This window comes from Dasypus novemcinctus, chromosome 15 (genome assembly GCF_030445035.2).
Source record: "Dasypus novemcinctus isolate mDasNov1 chromosome 15, mDasNov1.1.hap2, whole genome shotgun sequence".
Classification (NCBI taxonomy): Eukaryota; Metazoa; Chordata; class Mammalia; order Cingulata; family Dasypodidae; genus Dasypus; species Dasypus novemcinctus.
In genome coordinates, this window is record NC_080687.1 from 19,447,874 (window position 1) to 19,467,437 (window position 19,564).

The following is a 19,564-nucleotide window of genomic DNA, read 5'->3' on the forward strand; positions in this document are numbered from 1 at the left end:
ACTCATGCTAAATCCATTAGATAAAAGGTCAGTAAAGAGCTTCATAATGAAAGGATCTGACTGACGTCACCTAAACCAATAAACAATCTTAGTATCATCATAGGAAACAATCAGACATTATATTAGATGCCTTATGATGTGGTGTGATCTGAAGCATACAGAAAACACTTAAAATATTCTTGCCTAAAGAAATTTAACTTGAATGTAATCAAGATATACTAGATCCACCTATCAATTTACAGGAAATATGAAGACTAGGGGAATAGGCTAAACACCACCACAAGGAAGCAATTAGCCAAACTCAGAATTTCTGACCATCTACAAATGGGAAATGACTGATTTTTCCAACAAATTAATGGTATGAAATAAAAGTAGGGGAGAGGAAACTGCTACAGAATAAGAGAGAATTAATCAAATACAATATGTGGCCTTAGTTTAAAAAAAAAACTGAAAAAAGACAGCTTTCTGATACTAAAGTTTGAAAGTGGATGAATTTCAGATGTAATTAAGGAATTATTGTTAATGGCATTGTAATTATGTAAAAAAAAGTTCTTGTCAGTTAGGAATACATACAGAAATGTTTACATGGACGTGACATGCCTTGGATTTGCTTTAAAATACTTCAGAAATTAAAAAAAGACTTTAAAAGGGCATATTTTATGGTATATGAATTTTATCTCAATTTTTAAAAAAATACTCCAAAGAAGGAAAAGCGTGTGTGAAAGCAGCAGTGAGTAGGAAATTAAGATTTGCAAAATGTTTATAACTATGAAAGCTGGATAAAGGGTATATAGGAGATTTTATTATAATATTTTTTAAAATTTCATAATTAAAGTTAAAAAAAGACAGACAAATAGTTTGGTGGAAAAATTTGGAGAGTACTGTTGCAGAATATTTAGGTGATAAAATTGCATTTGTAAAAATCTTAAATCTTCAATGCTTATTACTATTTACAAAGGAAAATCGATAAGGCGTTAGAGTATAGTGTGTTTCCTTAATTCTTATTTGTACCATTCTGCTCACATTTCAATATTCTGAAGTCAGAATCCTCCAACAATGTTTACTCTTAATGTGGTAGCACTTTCCCCCTCATAGCCATTATTAAAATAATGATGCCTCTTACAGTCAGTGGCCTCTTAAATTTGAGGAGATACTGTAACTTGTGTCACTCTGTGTCAGAGCTAAGGTTGAGGGTTTTTGTTTGTTTTGTTTTGTTTTTAGGAGGTAGCACAAATTGAACCCAGGACCTTGAACATGGGAAGCAGGTGCTCAACCACTTGAGCAACATATGCTTCCCTAAAAGCCTTTTTTATTCTTTTTCCTTTTCCCTAGGAGGTCCTGGGGATTGAACCTGGGACCTCATCGATGGAAGCAGGCACTCAAAGGGACATGTACATGGGAAGCAGGTGCTCAAACCGCTGAGTACATCTGTGGGGGGTGGGGTGTGTGGGGGTGGTGCTTGTGAGGTTTGGTTTTAATTGTCTTAAATTGTCCTTTATGTCCCAATCTAAACCGGTTAGAGATCTAAACCATTGTGTCTTTAAATTAAAAAAAAAAATTTTATCACAATGCATGACAAAGTTAAAATATCAAATTTATTCAAAGGTTTATACTGAAAAACAACATCCTCACTTAGCCCAACCTAGAAGTAATCAAAAGAAACTTTCAACTATTATATCCTCAGAAGTAACCAAAAGAAACTCTTTCAACTATTTTATCTGGTATTTACTTCCAAAATTCTAAGTAATATGCATATAGTGTTTACTCTTCACTTTCTTTTAGACGGTATCAACTGACTTCCTATAATTAATGATTTAGTTTCTTATATTCTCCAAAACTGCACTTCCCCTCTTCCCATCTTCCCAATAGTTATATCATAATTTTTCATAAAACAATCAGTGCTTACATTTTTATAATCAAGTAAAATTTTGTTCATTGTTAAACCAAATAGCATATTAGATTGTATTTTCTTTCTCATACAGATTTATTTTCTGGGGGGGTTTACTATTTATTTATGACAAATATTCCACAGCCATGGCTCTGGTCAGAAGTTCTTTGAGACAATGCAGCCAGCTTCGGCCAGTGGGAGAAAGGAGCCATCCGGTTCACCCATCCTACGAATGGCCCCACAGAGGGCACAGGTTTTAAACTGGCCATTGAACCTGCCTGTGGCCTTGTCCAGTTCGGCCACGGTCATCTCTATGGACGCGTGGGCTCTGGCGCCTAATGCGTTTGCTGGCGGAGCACTTCGCAGCACGCAGAGGCCCACGATCTCGCCGGCATGTCCAGGCCACCACGACGAGCACCTCTCATGCGGATTAAAAAACAAACTTTTTATGGTGGTAGCGTAAACAAAACATAAAATTAACCATTTTAACCAATTTCAAGTCTACAAATCAGTGGTATGTTACATTCACAATGTGTGCTACCATTTCTCCCATCCTTTACCACAAGAGAGGTTCAAATGCCAGGATCTTCAGGTCTTTTCTCTTGGTTTCCCCAGCATCTCCTGAGAAGAATAATCGCTTGTCTAAAGGAATCTATATACCTAATGGCTGGAGTTCTAGAAGCAGGCTCAACAATGCACAGGTGAGAACGTGGACTTTTAAACTAATTCCCTTCTCTAAGTCTTGCGGTCCTGGTCCTGCAGTCCTTCTGATTCATTTTCTTCAACTTAAAAGCCTCTGGTCTTGGGGCTAGCAGGTAGAGGTCAGGTCAGGAGGGACTGCCACCTGTGTGTGTGGGACGGGCGGAAGGGATGCCACCCCACCCCTACAGTTTTTCAGTCAGTTCTCCCACTCTCAGCCCCATGTCCTGTTTTCCAAAGCTTCAGCTCTCTTCAAACTTCTCGCAGTGCCGGGGGCTGCAGGGCAACACACCTTGCTTCTGATCTCTCTCTTCTCTGCAAGTAGAGGGAAGACCTTTCTGTAGTCTGCTACTGTACTTACCTCTCCATCCACTTTCCATCTCCCCAAATTTGTTGCATTTTCTTGTTCACTGTGGATTCCTCTTTCTCTGGTGGGCAAATAGGCTTTTTAATTCTTTCATGCCATTGTAGTATGGTTTTAAGGCATGGGGGAAATACACCCATGTGGTAAATCTGCCATGTTTACCTAGAAGCCTTCTATTTTGTCTTTATTATAAATCTATCTAAGTATTTTTTAAAAGATTTATTTATTTATTTATTTATTTCGCTCCCCTTTCCCCCCACCCCGGTTGTCTGTTCTCTTTGTCTATTTGCTGCATCTTCTTTGTCCGCTTCTGTTGTTGTCAGCGGCACGGGAATCTGTGTTTCTTTTGTTGCGTCATCTTGCTGTGTCAGCTCTCCGTGTGTGCGGCGCCATTCCTGGGCAGGCTGCACTTCCTTTAGCGCTGGGCGGCTCTCCTTACGGGGTGCACTCCTTGCGCGTGGGGCTCCCCTATGCGGGGGACACCCCTGCGTGGCAGGGCACTCCTTGCGCGCATCAGCACTGCGCATGGGCCAGCTCCACACGGGTCAAGGAGGCCCGGGTTTTGAACCATGGACCTCCCATGTGGTAGGTAGATGCCCTAACCACTGGGCCAAGTCCACTGCCAATCTAAGTATTTCTGAAATGGATTTGGAGTACAAAAGAAAAAGCACACTGATATTGGGAATTACATGTTTCCTAGTGATTTCATATATAACTTTAATTTAAGCCTCCTGAGAACCCCATGAAGTTGGTAGGGAAGACACATCTGTGTACTACAATTTGGAAAGCAACATAGCAGAGTAGAAAGAACCTAGAGTTGGAAATCATGTGGGTTTGAATCCTGGACCTACCATTCACTAGCTGTGTGTCCTGATGTATCCCAATGTTTCTGATGCTCAGTTTCCTCATGGTTTTCAGTCGAGGTGTAATTTACAAACAGCGATATGCTCAAATCTTAACTATGCCACTGTTCAATTTTTCAGAAGTGCATATACCTGTGTAACGCATACCCCTCTCAAGAGACAGGCTATTCCTATCACCTCAGAGAGCTTCCTCGTGGTGCCCTTTTCCAGTCAATCCCCTCCCGCAGAAACAGCCACTGATCTGATTTCTGTCACCACAGGTTAGTTGATCTTATTTGAGAATTTCATACAAATGGAATAATAGTTTCCTCATCTTTAAAATGGGAAAATTTTACTTTGCAGGGTTATTCTGCAGTTTAGGAAGAATGCATCAGTTTACAGGGCATCTGCCACGTAATAAGCACTTAAATGTTAATGTGTGCTGTTTCTATTGATGTTAATTTTATGTTCCCTCTAGGAAGAGTTAAGATTAGTGGGCAATGTGCAAGAGCAAGGTTTCTGTTTATTTGCTCTTTATTAATCTCTTTCATAAGTGGGTACTTCTAGTTGTGGAGTAATGGAACAGAATAATCTTGGCAGGAAATGGAGTCCAACTGTCCCAATCTCCTTGTTTATAGGTGGAAAGCCTAATTTCTAATGTTAGAGAATCTGATGAGTTACCCAAATTTTTTTTTAAGTCATTTTATTTTTTAATCCGCTCCCCTACTCCCCCCTCCCCCCTGAACATGGCTTCCTCGTCTCTCTGCTCGTTGTTTGTTGTCTTTTTTTAGGAGGCACCAGGAACCAAACCTGGGACCTCTCATGTGGGAGGCAGGCATCCAATTGCTTGAGCCACATCCACTCTCCACCCCAAATTCTTGATGATTTTTAGGGACTTCAGTCTTATTACCTTTCCAGAAAAGTCCTATTATATTTAATATGTTCTCGGATGCTCACACACCTTTTTAGTTGATATTTAGGTATTTTACATATCAGTGCTAAAAAATCATATCTGGCCCAATTTCATCACATCTTTGCTGATGAAGATTGAGTAGAGTGTTCAAACCAAATGGATTTGTTCTCTTAAGTGAGGTGGGAGGCCTCACGGGCCCAGCTAAAGGTAGAATATAAGAGGATTTGCCTTTCAAGACTAAGGCATGAAGTGCCGCAATCTTTGTTTTTTCAAATTAAGCAAAGTTTGCCATAAAATTCCATTTACCTGGCCAGAAATTTAATGTTAATCATATTTGGGGGCATTACTCCTACTCCCAGAGTCAAATCAGAGACCCGTAGGTTTCACACAGTTGTAAACTTTGAGGAAGAACCTCTGGTCTTCAGGCCCTTACGGGAGAAGAGAGATGGTGACAAGCCAGATCCTCACGACCCATTCAGAGGCAGGCATTAGTTCCATCTATGTCCAGTAGGAACTTTGCGTCTGACTCCTGAGGCGGGGGCAGGTGAGTGGGGGATACTGGGGGATTGTTAGGGTTCAGTCCCCAAGCAATATGAGCCACCTGTCTCCTGCCACCTCTTCAGCTCTGTTGCTTAGACACAGCAGGGGCAGTCTCCAACACACTCATCAACTGCCACTGTCTGCTGAGTGAGGAATCCCACTTCAGTCAAGCTCTCAATTCCTTTAGCACGTCCCTTGTCTTGAACAATCCCTCTCTTTTGCTCCCTAAATCTAAGCAAAAACAAAAGCTTTTTTAAAGTTCCACCAGGGTATGGAAAGCCAAAGGTCTACAGGATACCAAATCCTACTTTCTCTTGGGGAAAAATGCCTGTCATTCTTACTGAATGAGACTGTTGGAAAAAGAAACCTAATTTCTCTATTAAGCCATCCTACCACACAGTAAGCATGAATTTTTTATAGGCCAAGTCTGCAAGGCTTCTATTCTAGAACGAATGTGGAGAGAACAGATGACAGTAGAAATTCAGAGTCAGGGATTTAAATGATGCAGTAACAAAAGGCCTTACTGAAAGGGCTGACCTTGGGTTCCACTGTAGCCATAAAGGGAAGGGCTGAAAGATTCAAAGTTTGGTGGAAGCACAACATGGGTGGAGAGCCGCAGGGAGAAAGGGTAAACAAAAGGTCAAGAGGATGAGAGCATCTGCTAAACCTGAGGCCTTGGTTACTGGGTCCAGAGTGTGGCCACATGGCTGGGTGTTTGTGGAGGACTGCACAGAAGACGAATGAAGTCAAGGACGAAGGCACATGGTTAAGGTAGGATTGCCAATCTTTACACAAGATTACTAGGAGATAAGAGAGGGGGATGGAGAAACTTGAAGCTGGTGCTCATATGTGATGAGAAAAATAGAGAAACTTGAAGGTGGTGTTCATATAGGATGAGAAAAATAGAGTCCTACAGGGAGCAAATGATAGGAAATTTATTTGGAAAGGATGAGAGAAGTATAGAATATGGATTGTGAATGCAGGGAGGTTGCATATCAGAATAATGTCCAAGAGGGTGCCAAGTTGTGCTGGAACAGGATGTCTGAGTCAAAGAATAATGAGAGAATTAGGACCATGGTATGACAAATGGATGCTAGAGAATTAGGGAAATAAAATGGTGAAACATATTATAAAGGAAAAAATGATTGGTCGTACATCTGAAAAATAGCTGGGCTTTTATATAATTATTTCAAAACATGGCATAGCTGAAATAATTATAGTGTGTGTGCATTTATATACACGCACTATACTATATACATATACTATACTATATATATACTATACATATAACTATTTCATTTTTTAAAGATTTATTTTTATTTAATTTTATATTTGTTGCTTTAAAAACTGAAGCAAGATTCTTTCCTAAGCGATCTTCCATGAAATATACACTGTAATAGAAAAGTTACTAATATCTTAATTTTCCATTGTATATTATGTAGCTATCCTGTTATCTGCCATTCTCCTTTTGATTGGTACAGGACCAAAATAAAGTTTCAAAACACATTTACTACAATTCTTTATACATAGGGGGCTTTAAACCATTTGAGAGCAATTGATAATGCCAGTTACTGTAGCAAGTTAATGGATAGAGAAAGGCACTAATAGAGAGGGTGAGGATAAAGATACACATGAGTGCAGAGTTAACAAAGCAAAGTCCTGGATGCTGGAGGTGTGAGGGAAGGCCCCACAGTGGGTGACGGCAGAAGCCTTTCATCTTTAGCTTAAAAGTCACATGACTCTTTCATTCTTTTAATAAGGTCCAGGCTCTGTTTTAGGATTGAAGATACAAAAAGAATTAAAACACACCTAGCAGTCTTTAATGTATCCCAGAATGCCTAGATGGGGAGAAGTGTTACAGATGTTGTAAGAGAAGAGCGGGACATTCAGGAATAAAAATGATGGGCAAGTCAATTTCAGATAAATAGGCCATGTCCAGACTACATCACTTACATTCTGCAATATTTAGCACACACAGTATGGAGGGAGAAATGGTGCCAGACAAGTTAATGAATAAAACCAATGCTATTTTTTTTCTAAAAATAATCAGATGCTTATAAAATTATTTCTCCATTGACTTACTTCAATGGAGTAACAAATTGACTAGATAAAATTTATTTCAGCTTACTTCTAGGTTCTAAGTGTTTTAATTTATATTACTGGCTAAATTCATAATTATACCTATTATTTTTATCCCTCTACCTCAATTATTTTAGTATACTGTTTGGTTCTTTAAACCAAAATTACAGGGAAACACTAGTTTAAAATACCCCTAAGAGATATCCTTGTAAGGATCAGATCTTCCTCTGTGTGTTTTCTAAAATGAGTCAAATATTAACCAAAATACATTTTATAAATATCCAAGTTAGAACTTGGGTTTTTCAACAACACTGACCTCTTGGAGAACATGATAATGTATGAATTGTCTTAACAGAAAAATTGGCTGATGCTGTGTTGCAAGATGAGCTCAACACAAAAGCCTAGTTAAAAAATGGATTTTCAATAAATTTCAATTACACCCTGAACATAATTGATCTTTATTAAACAATGCATTTTCTTTAATTCAAAATCAAATATTTTACAGGATCTCATAGACAGCCAAAGTAGATAGAACCCCAGGTCGTTGTACTGCCGAGGGCTGTGGAGACACACAAGTCCTACAGTGATGGCAGATGGCTTCAGAGTTTGGTGCCTTACCAGTGGGCCCTACTTTGGAATTTGTGCTCCCGAGTGTGATGGAGTTGGATTCAGATGTGACTTCTTTACACATGCCTCTTCTGCCCCTTTTATTGAACATGTGGGTGGTGCCGGGGTTAGTTTATGTCCAGGAGACTTGAGTATCTGGGCTGTCCATGTGCCAGCTGGGCCCTGAGCCTCAGGAGACTTGCAAAACCTACTCTCTAGTTCACTGGACTTACCCATGCCAGTTAACAAGGAGGTAAGGATGGACACCACACCAAGGAAGCGAGAGAGTCTACAACTGCAAGCAGGAGAGTCCCAGCCATCAGCCACGTGGGATCTAAGCCCCTCTCAATTAAAAGGTGGAGTGGGCATCACCATTCCAGAGTCCTCAGAATTGGGGAATAAAATATGGATTAGAGTGGACTTTACTGGTATTCTAATATAGAACTATTGTGACTCTAGCAATGGAAGAAATTATATCTTTGATGTGGAGACAGCGGCTACTGGAGTTGAGGGCAGGGAGAGGGAAAAAGACATGTAATATGGGGGCATTTTCGGGACTTGGAGTTGTCCTGAAGATATTGCAGGGACAGATGCAGGACATTATATATCCTGCCATAACCCACTGAATGGACTGGGAGAGAGTGTAAACTACAATGTAAACCATAATCCATGCTGTGAAGCAGTGCTCCAAGATGTATTCATCTAATGCAATGAATGTAGCACCCTAATAAAAGAAGCTGTTGATGTGGAAAAAGTGGGGGATATGGGAGTGGGGTATATGGGAATCTCCTATATGTTTTCAATGTAACATTTTGTGTGACCTATGTATCCTTTAAATAAATATATTTTAAGATGTTATACATTTATTCATTTCTTTCTATAAATGTTCTTTCAGATTTAGTATAAATGCTCTTTGCAACCAGCTCCAGCATACAGGCATAAAGTAAGTAAAGGAAAAATGTTCCCTGTTTGCCCCACCCCAAGTGAAACTACTTTTAAACATTTGGTGTGTAATCTTCAGACTTTAAGTGTATAGAAAGTGTGTGTGTGTACATTTTTATAAATGTTCACATTCATATATGTTTTTAAAAATAAAAACAGCTATACTATTATTTAAAAAATAAAATATTTTAAAAGAATGTTTTACTTAATAAAAACTGACATGGAAGTATTTTATTTAAAACTGTTATAATAAAAAGCAAACAGACATCTATAAGATATTTTTCTCAACTTAGAAAACAAAGGTTTTAAGGATTAAAAGTAAGCTTCCAAACTTGTTAACAGAATTAAAATCTCACATCACAGAAATGTTTTAATAACAAATATTTGACCAAAAGCTTACAACTCTAAAGTTGCAACATAAATTAAAAAGCTTTCTATTTTTAATTCCATATCAAAAAAAATCATGAACTAATGAACAATAGAAAGTTGTATTATTTTCAGGAAAAAAGGCACATCCAGGCAAAACAGCAAGGCTATTTCTAAAATGCAATGTTATATTTCTACTGTGTATAATCAACCAACTTCAAATAAATTACTCTGGCAGATTCTAAAATATAACAAAAGTATATTTTTTATAAGCTGAGCAAAGATGAAGACACCAACCCCTTGATACAGCATTATTTTGTTCCCAATGTATACCGCTTAAAGGAATGTACATTTGCAAAACTGAAATTTCTGCTTTCTTCTACAGAGGTGCTTTCTTTCTCTTGCTCAAAGTTGTTTATTATATCAGTCTTATTGATTCTGTTGTCAGATACTTGATCGTCTTTCTTGCTTGGGCACACATTTCATAATTGCAGCTCTCCACAGTACCGGAGCAAGTAAAAGACTAAGAGTAGTCACACTTAATATAAGGAGGTAGACCTATAAATCAAAAGGGCAAAATCATTATCTCTTTTGGTATATCAAACCATAGTCAAAAACAAGAACACATTTTGATTGGAAATGGAACTGAGATTTGACAATCAATGTAATGTTATAGTAAGTTCTAAAGGAATAATATGTTGGAGTCTGTGGGCTTGCCTAAGGGTCAAGAACATAAGACCTACTAATGAGTCAGACTGACTGATAATGAATTCCTTACACTAAGTATTGTTGGGCTAGTTCTCAAATGGAGCTGTTTAGATAATTCCATTCTTGGGAAGCAGATTTGGCTCAACTGATAGAGAGTCCACCTACCACATGGGAGGTCCAGGGTTCAAACCCAGGGCCTCCTGGTCTGTGTGGTGAGCTGGCCCATGTATACTGCTGATGTGCGTAAAGAATGCCGTGCCACGCATGGGTGTCCCCTGCTAGGGGAGCCCCACATGCAGCAAGATGACGCAACAAAAAGAGACACAGATTCCCAGAGCTGCTGACAAGAATCCAAGTGGACACAGAAGAATACACACAGTGAATGGACACAGAGAGCAGACAATGGATGGGGGAGGGGGGCGGAGGGGGGAAGGAGAAATAAATAAAAAATAAATCTTTAAAAAAAAACCTAAATTTAAAAAGTAATTCCATTCTTTAATAATTATGTCTAATATATTTTAAAATTAAGACTTCTCCTATCTTCCTCACATTTACAATATATAAAGAAACAATCATGTCATTTTGAATGTTTGGTAGCATTTCACACTGTATCAATAAAACATTTATAATTCATTTAGACCAAATTTACTAGGGAGCAGGTCTGCGTAATCAAATTTTAAAATTATTACATGGGCATGGAGGATTTTTATCTGCAGTGTAACAACTGAGATAATGCAGCTTCCAAAGTGCGAGGCAGGATAAAAGAGGGGCAGAGTCAAGTAGATCAAAGTTGGGGTAATTCTACTAACAATTTTCACCAGCTTTATCATGGCATTTTTTGGATTAGAAAATATTGAAATGAGGAAGAAGTAAATTCTTGCCTTGACTTTAAGAATCAGGTTCAATATATTTCAATTTTGCTTAGACATTAAAAAAAAAAAAGGTGAAAAAAGCAAAGCTGAGACTAAGGGAGAGGGCTAAAGATTAAAAAATATTTTTTAATGGAAATTACTATATATGAAATGTGTGTCTAAAAATCAAAAATTTAAAAGAATTCCGAAGTTGACTATTTCTAAGTTGGGAAATACAGAAAATGAACTAATTTGAGATGACTTGCAAGTCTGTACAAAAAAGTTTATAGTTTTATAGGCCTTGCTCAGCACATATATACTTGTATTTTTTGGAATAAATAATTCCAATTTCTACCACTATCGTCTAATGTTTTATCCATTAAAAGAACAAAACTCCATTTAATTTCCACCCTGCTTTCAATGAAACAGTAATGCTCTTCTTTCAGTTATAAAAATGCTTTTCTTAGTTACAATATCAATTTGTCTTTAGATCATTCAAGGCTAAGACTTAACTCAGATATATGACCCTAAAAAGAACATGTGGATTTTAAATAATATTAAACATTTAACAATATATAAAACAATTGATTGCTTATATTATGCCTGAAGTAGGGAAGCTTTCTTCTACTTGAGAGCCACAAATCACATCTCACAACCAACTAAAAAACCTTCCTCTTACCTCATCGAATTCTAATTAAAACCCAGTTGAAAAAGGAAGATTAAGAAAAAAAAAAGGAAATTAGTGAAAATGGAGAGAAAAGATAAAGTGAATACAAAATGGCAAATGACATATACATGAACTCACACACACAATTTTATGTACACACCACAAACACACATTCCTCAAAGTTACACAGAGAAAGTCAGGCACATACTAATAAAGACAGAGGCACGGACTTATGATGAAAAGAATGGATAACAAAAAGGAAGAAGGCAAATGAGAATGGAGGAGAAAAGAAAGACTAGTGAATTTCATGCAGTATATTATATGCAGGGATGTGTGGGGATGTTTGTGTTTAGGAGTATATACATACAATTCAGCATATTTAGAGTTGTAAAAATGTCAACTATTATTTAACAAAGTCTAATGAAAAAATCTAATTCACATACTTATTCTAGTAGGGGACAAGTAGGAGAAAAGGGAAAGAAAAGTGCTGACCAAAAGAGTCAAAACCTGGGAAACGGACTTTGGCCCAGTGGTTAGGGCGTCCGTCTACCATATGGGAGGTCCGCGGTTCAAACCCTGGGCCTCCTTGACCCGTGTGGAGCTGGCCATGCGCAGTGCTGATGCGCGCAAGGAGTGCCGTGCCACGCGAGGGTGTCCCCCGCGTGGGGGAGCCCCACGCGCAAGGAGTGCGCCCGTGAGGAAAGCCGCCCAGCGTGAAAAGAGGGAGCAGCCTGACCAGGAATGGCGCCGCCCACACTTCCCGTGCCGCTGACTACAACAGAAGCAGACAAAGAAACAAGACGCAGCAAATAGACACCAAGAACAGACAACCATGGGAGGGGGGGAAATTAAATAAATAAATCTTAAAAAAAAAAAAAAAAAAAAGTCAAAACTTGTATGTGTTTATATACACATACATATATGTATATATATTTATACTCAGAGAAAATGTCTATGTATTTTATATATAGGAAGCTTTGCTATTTATCACCTGTATTAAGTTCTTAATTCCACCTTCCTAAAATTAGGAGACATAGTTTTTTTAAAAGCACTTCTAGCAACAACTGCAACTCCACTTTTAAAGGCAGTGAAGGGGAGGGAGGGATGCTCCAATGTATTTTGCAAAGAAAAAAACCACAGTTTCATGGAATAACATTCTCATCTTCTACTTTTTAAAATGGTTTATATTTTCAAAAATGTAAGTTTAAATTCTGTCTCTTTTAGATATCTTCCCTGAAGGAAAAGCTCAGAAAAAGATATTTGAAGTTCTCCAGTCCCGGTTTATAGTTATAAAGATGTCACAAGAATAAAGTTCATATCAGATTTTGTCCTAATACATAAGGCACACTTATTTTTCTTACAAGTTATTAATGTGCAAGTTATTGCACATTAGTTAGTAAAATCAGTTTACTTCTCTTCACAAAAAATACCAGAACCACTTAATTATAATTGTTGCAAAAGATGATGGTAACAGTTCAATCAATAAACTAGTAATTTTTAAAATCTAAAAAGTCCCACATTACCTAAAAATCATCCAATACGTGCCATACCAACACAAATACTTTAAATTCCAATTCCAATTCTATCACTGAATGTGAGCCTGATCAAGGCATTCACTCCTCCTGTGCCTAATTTTTCTATTGACTCAAGCTATAGCCTATAGTGAGGACAAACATTTATTATGAAATACCTGATAATCAAACACCACATGAAACAGCTAATGAAACAGTGATAAAACATTTTTCAAATGTTTAAAATTCACAGAAAATTAATTAGAGACTCACTTCTCGAGAAATGATTCCTGCTCTTCGTGCTCTGCTTCCCAGAACAAAAGAAAACTCACTGACTTGGGCCAGCCCAGCAGAGACAATCCATTTGATATACTGGCTGCTCTTTGGCAAAATGAGAGATAAGACTAGTGCTGCCAAAACAAACTGTAATAATAGCCTTCATGTTATTTTTTAACACAAAACCCCAGATAAGTTAAGACACTTGTAATTAAAACACATATAAACTAGTTAGAAAATAACAAAACCAAATACAATAGTAACTGAATAATATAAAGTTGGGAATGCATATTGAAGCACTTTAAATATGCGTAAGACACCATATGAATACAAAATATTTAAAACTAAATCCACAGAGAACAAGTAGGTGAAACTGAGGCTTTAGGTTTTCTAGTAGAAAGCAAGACTTCTTTCCCCCAAACTAAATTAATAATATTAAATATTACAGCAGAATTTTTTTTTTAGTAACAGAGAAATGTTTTCATTTCTTATATAAACAAAACCCAGAGGTGAGCAATTCAGAATATGTATGGCAGCTTAACAATCATCAGAGATTCTGGCTTAAAATGGAAATATTTTAAGTCAATTTTTATAATCCAGAAAGCCAAACAGCTACTAAATAGGGAACTTAAATGTTAACACAGGCAACTCAATAATTTGCAGTTACAGAGAAGAGACAAAAGGAAAATGCCTAAATAATTCTGTTACCTTCTAAATGTATTTTTGCATATGTCAGAACAGTAAGGATTTTTTGGTTTTTAAATTTACTTGGAATAAGAGCCAAATTACAGTGCAAGGAAATAACTTGAGGATCTAGAAAATTGTTTCTCCCATTCCAATCTTTTACAATTCCAAATGTTAAACATACTCACTTCTGAGAAAAACAGTATATCATACTGATCTAACCAAACAAATCAAAGCAACCCAGATTAAGGCAAACCTGTCTTCCTCAAGCCCCTGCCATGAGCAGATGAGCAGGAAAACCCACCGAAATGTGGGTTATAACCAAATTGAGAGGAAGATGGGTGAGATTTCAAAAGAGCAAGCAAGCAAATAAGCAGTTCAACAGACTGCCATTTTCAAATGTCCTCTCAGAAATAAGTGACATTCCTGAGGTTTCATAAACTTAATGAAGGCAGGAATTCAGGTCCAAGAGGTCTAAATATGCTTTGTAACATATCAAAATAAAAATAAAAATGATATTAATTTTATCACAATCATGAAATATCTAAGAGAAAGAAAAGTAATACCTTCATGATCACCACTGACAAAGTAAGGAACATCAAGACAGTAAGTTCATATATTACAAAAGTAGGAAAAACATGGAGCCCTGTTGAAAAAAAAATGAGTAAGTTAATTTTTTTCATGATTACAGGAATAGTCTTCAAACAAATTTACACCCATTTCTCAATTTTAATTCTCATTCTTAGTGTGGTCAGTATTAGTTTCAAAACTGAGAAGAATTAAACTGCTAAATTCTTGGTACGATTCTTTCATGTCATTTATTTAAGCACTCTTAAAAGCGTTTTCTACTAGTCTGCTCCTGAGCTAGCTCTTCCCAAAATACTTTCTTTTTCCCCAATTTAACCAGTAAAAAGGCTGTCACAAAAGGATAAATGTAACTTGGTGCTGGATGCTCTATCTTCCCTACTCAAATTCCTCCTAACAGTTTTTACCTTCAGAAAAATAAGATAAAATCTGACAGAAAGCAATTACTAAATCTAATTTTCCTTTGTGAAAATATTCTAACCAAGATGTGTATGATTCCTGGATTCTCTAAACAAATAAGAACAGCCATTAAAAAGGAAAGCTAAATATATAAGTTTGTAAAGCCCCAATATAGCATCACCCAAGAATACAACTTAGAAGACCATTTAAGTGATGACAAAGCTCTCACTAGATCCCTTCCATAGTAATGCTCACATCGTTTTCCCTATTTGCCTCATACATACATACATATATATACCAAATAACATTTTCCCTGAATATTTTTTCTCTTCTTGCTCTCAGAGCTTCTCCTGGGGACCTCACCCTTCCATTTTGAAACCAAGCATTACCTCCTATAGAGGCTTCTTCAGGTACCTCTGTCCTGGCCAAGCTAGAAAAAGGAACATATGGTTGCTGGTTTGGTGGGTTAGAGAGGTAGGAATCATTTACTGCTCTATGGAGTCCTAATTAAGTGCTTCAAATCCTCTTCTTTTCTTTTCCCTGGGCTAGCGAGGTAAAGTAATCCATGTCTCAATGTATCTTCGTCCCCTTAAGGAAAGAACTGACTATCTAGAGATCCTTTTCTTTTTATTAAAAGTATTTAGGTATTTAAAATTGGAAAGGAATAGTTCCATCAATTTTTAGTTATTCACAAGCCATCTATCTCTATTTTACTCAGAAACACAAATATAAAATTCCCCCTTTTCTCTCATGATATAATTTCCTTTAACCTTGAAAGATAATATTTGAAATTCTAGTTGGTATTCTAGTAATGAGTGTATTTGCTTTAGCACACATTCTCAGTCTCCTTCTGGCTTTTCTTCCGGCTCCCCACTTTAAATAATTGAATTTCCTAAGGTTTTGTCTTAGTGCCTTTCCTTCTTAACAGCTATTCTCATAGATTACCCCCCAAACCTGTACCTTCAACATGAATCCTTCTTTAGAAACCCAGACTAACTGTCTAAGGAATACCTCTGTTTGGATGACCCACTAGCCCTCACATTTAACAAGTCCTGAACTGAACTCTTCCATTAAACGTTTTTCTTGTGTCCCCCAGCCTAGCGAATGGCACTACCATTTTTCATTTGCTGAAAGGCAAGATACCAAAGAATTTTTCTAACTCTTTATATCTAATTATTTATCAAGTCCTGTCAACAATGCCTCAACAATTCTCAAATATCTGTACCTCTCTCCAGCCCTGCTGCAACTACTCTGGTTCAGACATTGGTGTTTTTTAAACTTCTAAAATTGCTATCTACAGTATGAAATTATTTACATTATGATCTAATATCTACACATATGTAACTAAAATAAAAGTTTCATTAATACTTAATTCTTACTATGTGTTACATACCATGATATTTCCTATTCTATTTCATCTAATGAAAGAAATAAAGGGTGGCAGAGATTGCCTGAATGGGGTTCACCTTCACTAATGGTTCATGACCTGCAGTTTGGAAAACACTAGTTTCAGTTACTGCAGTGGCTCTTTGCCTGTCTGATTTCCCAGGCACATTCAGTCAGAATTTTCTTTCTAAGTAAGACTTGATTATATCATTGCCTTGCTTAAAAGCTTCCAGTAGTTTCCCTACTTCTCTCAAGATAAAAGTCCAAACTTTCCTGATCAGGCCTTTACTTACCCTCCAGCCTAACTTGTTTCTTTTTCCCTTGGAAATGATCTCTTTCAATCACACCAATCTTGCCATTCCAATCTCCTGCTATGCCTTTCTTTCTTCCCAGGACCCCCGGCCTTTCCTTGCCTCTGCACCTGGGTAACTCCTATTCCTCAGGGTCTGGTCGTTTACGTCTTTAGGAAATTTTTCTGTCCTCCCAAGGCTGAGGTAGGAGCTCTCCAACATGTCCTTTATTCTGTTGTGATCCTGTGTACATTAATACTAGTGGAACAGTTACATGTTTACTCATCTGTCTCCCTGACCATTCTGTAAGCTCCTTTAGGACAGGGACTGCTTCTTTAACTGTCATAGCCTTAGTACTGGACAAACAGGGAGCTTTCAATAAATACTTATCAAATGAAAGCACTTTTGAGATTCGGAGTAGGAACTCTGACTCAACTGTGTATCCTTTGCAGCAGTAAGCATAGCATCTTGCATAAAGTAAGTATTTAACAAATAACTATGAAACTGAATTGATTCAAGTCAGTATTTAGAAACATTAACAAAAGGAGAAATAATATGAAGCAGAAATTTTAGTATTTTTGTGAACTTTGATGGGAAGGCAAATGATCCATATTATATAGTTTTTCTATTCATTCATTCTCTAAACAGTATCAAACCTATATTTGGTATAGCATAATGGTAAACAGTATAGGTTTTGGGTTGAAATCCTGGATCTACTACTTATTAGTAGAATAGGCTGAACCAAGAATCAAAGAACAGCAGTAACACACAGCCTCCCATCACTAAAACCCTATGAAATAGAGAAATTGAGCATCTGAGTAACTTACACCCTAATCAGATGCCTAGACATGAGCAAAAACTTACAAGGCATACTAAGAAAATGGAAGAAATGACTCAAGAAAAGGACTATATCAAAGCCCCAAAAGAGGGAAGCAGATGTGGCTCAAGTGATAGGGTTCTGCCTACCATATGGGAGGACACGAGTTCAATCCCTTGGGGCCTCCTGGTAAAAAAAGAAAAAGAGAAAGCGAACCTACACAGCAAGCCAGTGCCTGCACCATGAGCCAAGTGCCTGTGTGAGTGCCCACGTGGCGAGCTGAGTGCCTGTGCAGTGAGCCAAGTGCCTGCAGGAGTGCCTACGCAGCAAGCCGAGTGCTCACATGGTGAGCCAGTGCCCACGCAAGTGAGTCATACAGCAAGATGATGACCCAACAAGAGAGTTGAGTGCCCAGGCAGCAAACCGAGTACCCACATGGTAAGCCAGTGCCCACACAAGTGAGTTACGCAGCAAGATGATGATGCAACAAAAGAGAGATGAAGGGGAAAGTCAAGGTGAAGCACAGCGGAAACTAGAAACTGAGGTGGAACAAGTGACAGGGAACCTCTCTCCATGTCAGAGGTCCCCAGGATCGAATCCCAGTGAATCCTAGTGGAGAAAAATGAGAAGAGAAGGCAAAGAAAGAAACAGATACAGAAGATCACACAGCAAATGGACACAGACAGCAAAAAACAGCAGGTTTGGGGGGGAGGGGGAAAAAGAAGAGATGCAGGATTTGAAACAACTAATCAACAAGATGCACACAAATTTCCAAAATCAAATTAATAAGCTGAAAGAAAATATGGCTTAAACGATAAAGGACAGGAGAGCAGATGTGGCTCAAGCAGTTGGGCACCCACCTAACACGTGGGAGGTCCCAGTTTCAGTTCCCAGTGCCTCCTGAAGACGACAAGCAAGACATCGAGCTGATGGGCTGGTGTGGGGAGCTGACGCAACAAGAGGATGCAATAAGAGGATGCAACAAGGAGACATAACAAGGAAACACAATGAGAGACCCAACAAGCAGGGAGTAGAGGTGGTTTAAGAGATTGGGAAACATCCCTCCCACATGGAAGGTCCCAGGTTGGGTTCCAGGTGCCTACTAAAAAGATGAGCACACAATGAACAGACATAGAGTAGACAGTGAGCGCAAAACAACAAGGTGGGAATAAATAAATAAAATAAAGAAATAAAAGATATATGCTGACAGAATAGATTAAAAAACATGATCTATTCATATGCTGCCTTAGACCCAGGGATACAAACTGGTTAGAAGTAAAAGACTAGAAAAAGATACTCCACACAAATAGCAACCAAAACAGAGCAGGGGTAGCTATACTAATATCAGACAAAACAGACTTTAGGGAAACGGACTTGGCCCAGTGGTTAGGGCGTCCGTCTACCACATGGGAGGTCCGCGGTTCAAACCCTGGGCCTCCTTGACCCGTGTGGAGCTGGCCCATGCGCAGTGCTGATGCGCGTAAACAGTGCCCCCCCACGCAGGGGTGTCCCCCGTGTAGGGGAGCCCCACGCACAAGGAGTGCACCCATAAGGAGAGCCGCCCAGCGCGAAAGAAAGTGCAGCCTGCCCAGGAATGGCGCCGCCCACACTTCCCGTGCCGCTGACAACAGAAGCAGACAAAGAAACAAGACGTAGCAAATAGACACAGAGAACAGACAACCAGGGGTGGGGGGTGGGGGGGAATTAAATAAATAAATAAATTTTTGAAAAAACAAAAACAGACTTTAAATGCAAAAAAATTGTAAGAGCTACAAAAGGCTGTTATATATTAAAAAAAGAGACAGTTCACCAGGAAGAAATAACAGTCATAAATATCTATGCACCTAACCAGGGTGCCCCAACTCCCCTGGCTTACAGATGACTTATTGAGCCTCATCTCCCTCTGCTCTGAATCCCTGTATACCAAGAAACCTCCAGATTTTTAATCCAGCTCTCAAATACTCTTAATTCACCTCTGATGAAGTGTATGAATATTCCAATTTAGTTATCCTCCTTCAGGATTGTCTTAGCTATTGGTGGCCATTTCTATTTCCATATAAATTTTATAATGTTTTAAAATTTTTACAATAATGTCTCACTGGGCTTACACTGAATTTGTAGATAAATGATAAATTGCATCAGTATTCCAGG

At 38.2% G+C, this 19,564-nt stretch overlaps 1 protein-coding gene across 3 annotated transcripts in view; it reads right to left on the reverse strand.

The window, feature by feature from the left end:
- Positions 1-9,089: 9,089 nt before the first annotated feature.
- The window catches only part of TMCO3 (transmembrane and coiled-coil domains 3), a 91,575-nt gene continuing 81,100 nt past the window's right edge, over positions 9,090-19,564 (reverse strand). For all 3 annotated transcript variants that reach the window (XM_058276371.2, XM_058276372.2, XM_058276373.2), the window contains exons 11-13: positions 14,503-14,582; positions 13,250-13,399; positions 9,090-9,797 (exon numbers count right to left, since the gene is read on the reverse strand). In XM_058276371.2, the coding sequence (XP_058132354.1) occupies positions 9,684-9,797; positions 13,250-13,399; positions 14,503-14,582 (344 nt within the window). In that variant the 3' untranslated portion in view covers positions 9,090-9,683. The remainder of the gene's footprint in view (positions 9,798-13,249; positions 13,400-14,502; positions 14,583-19,564) is intronic.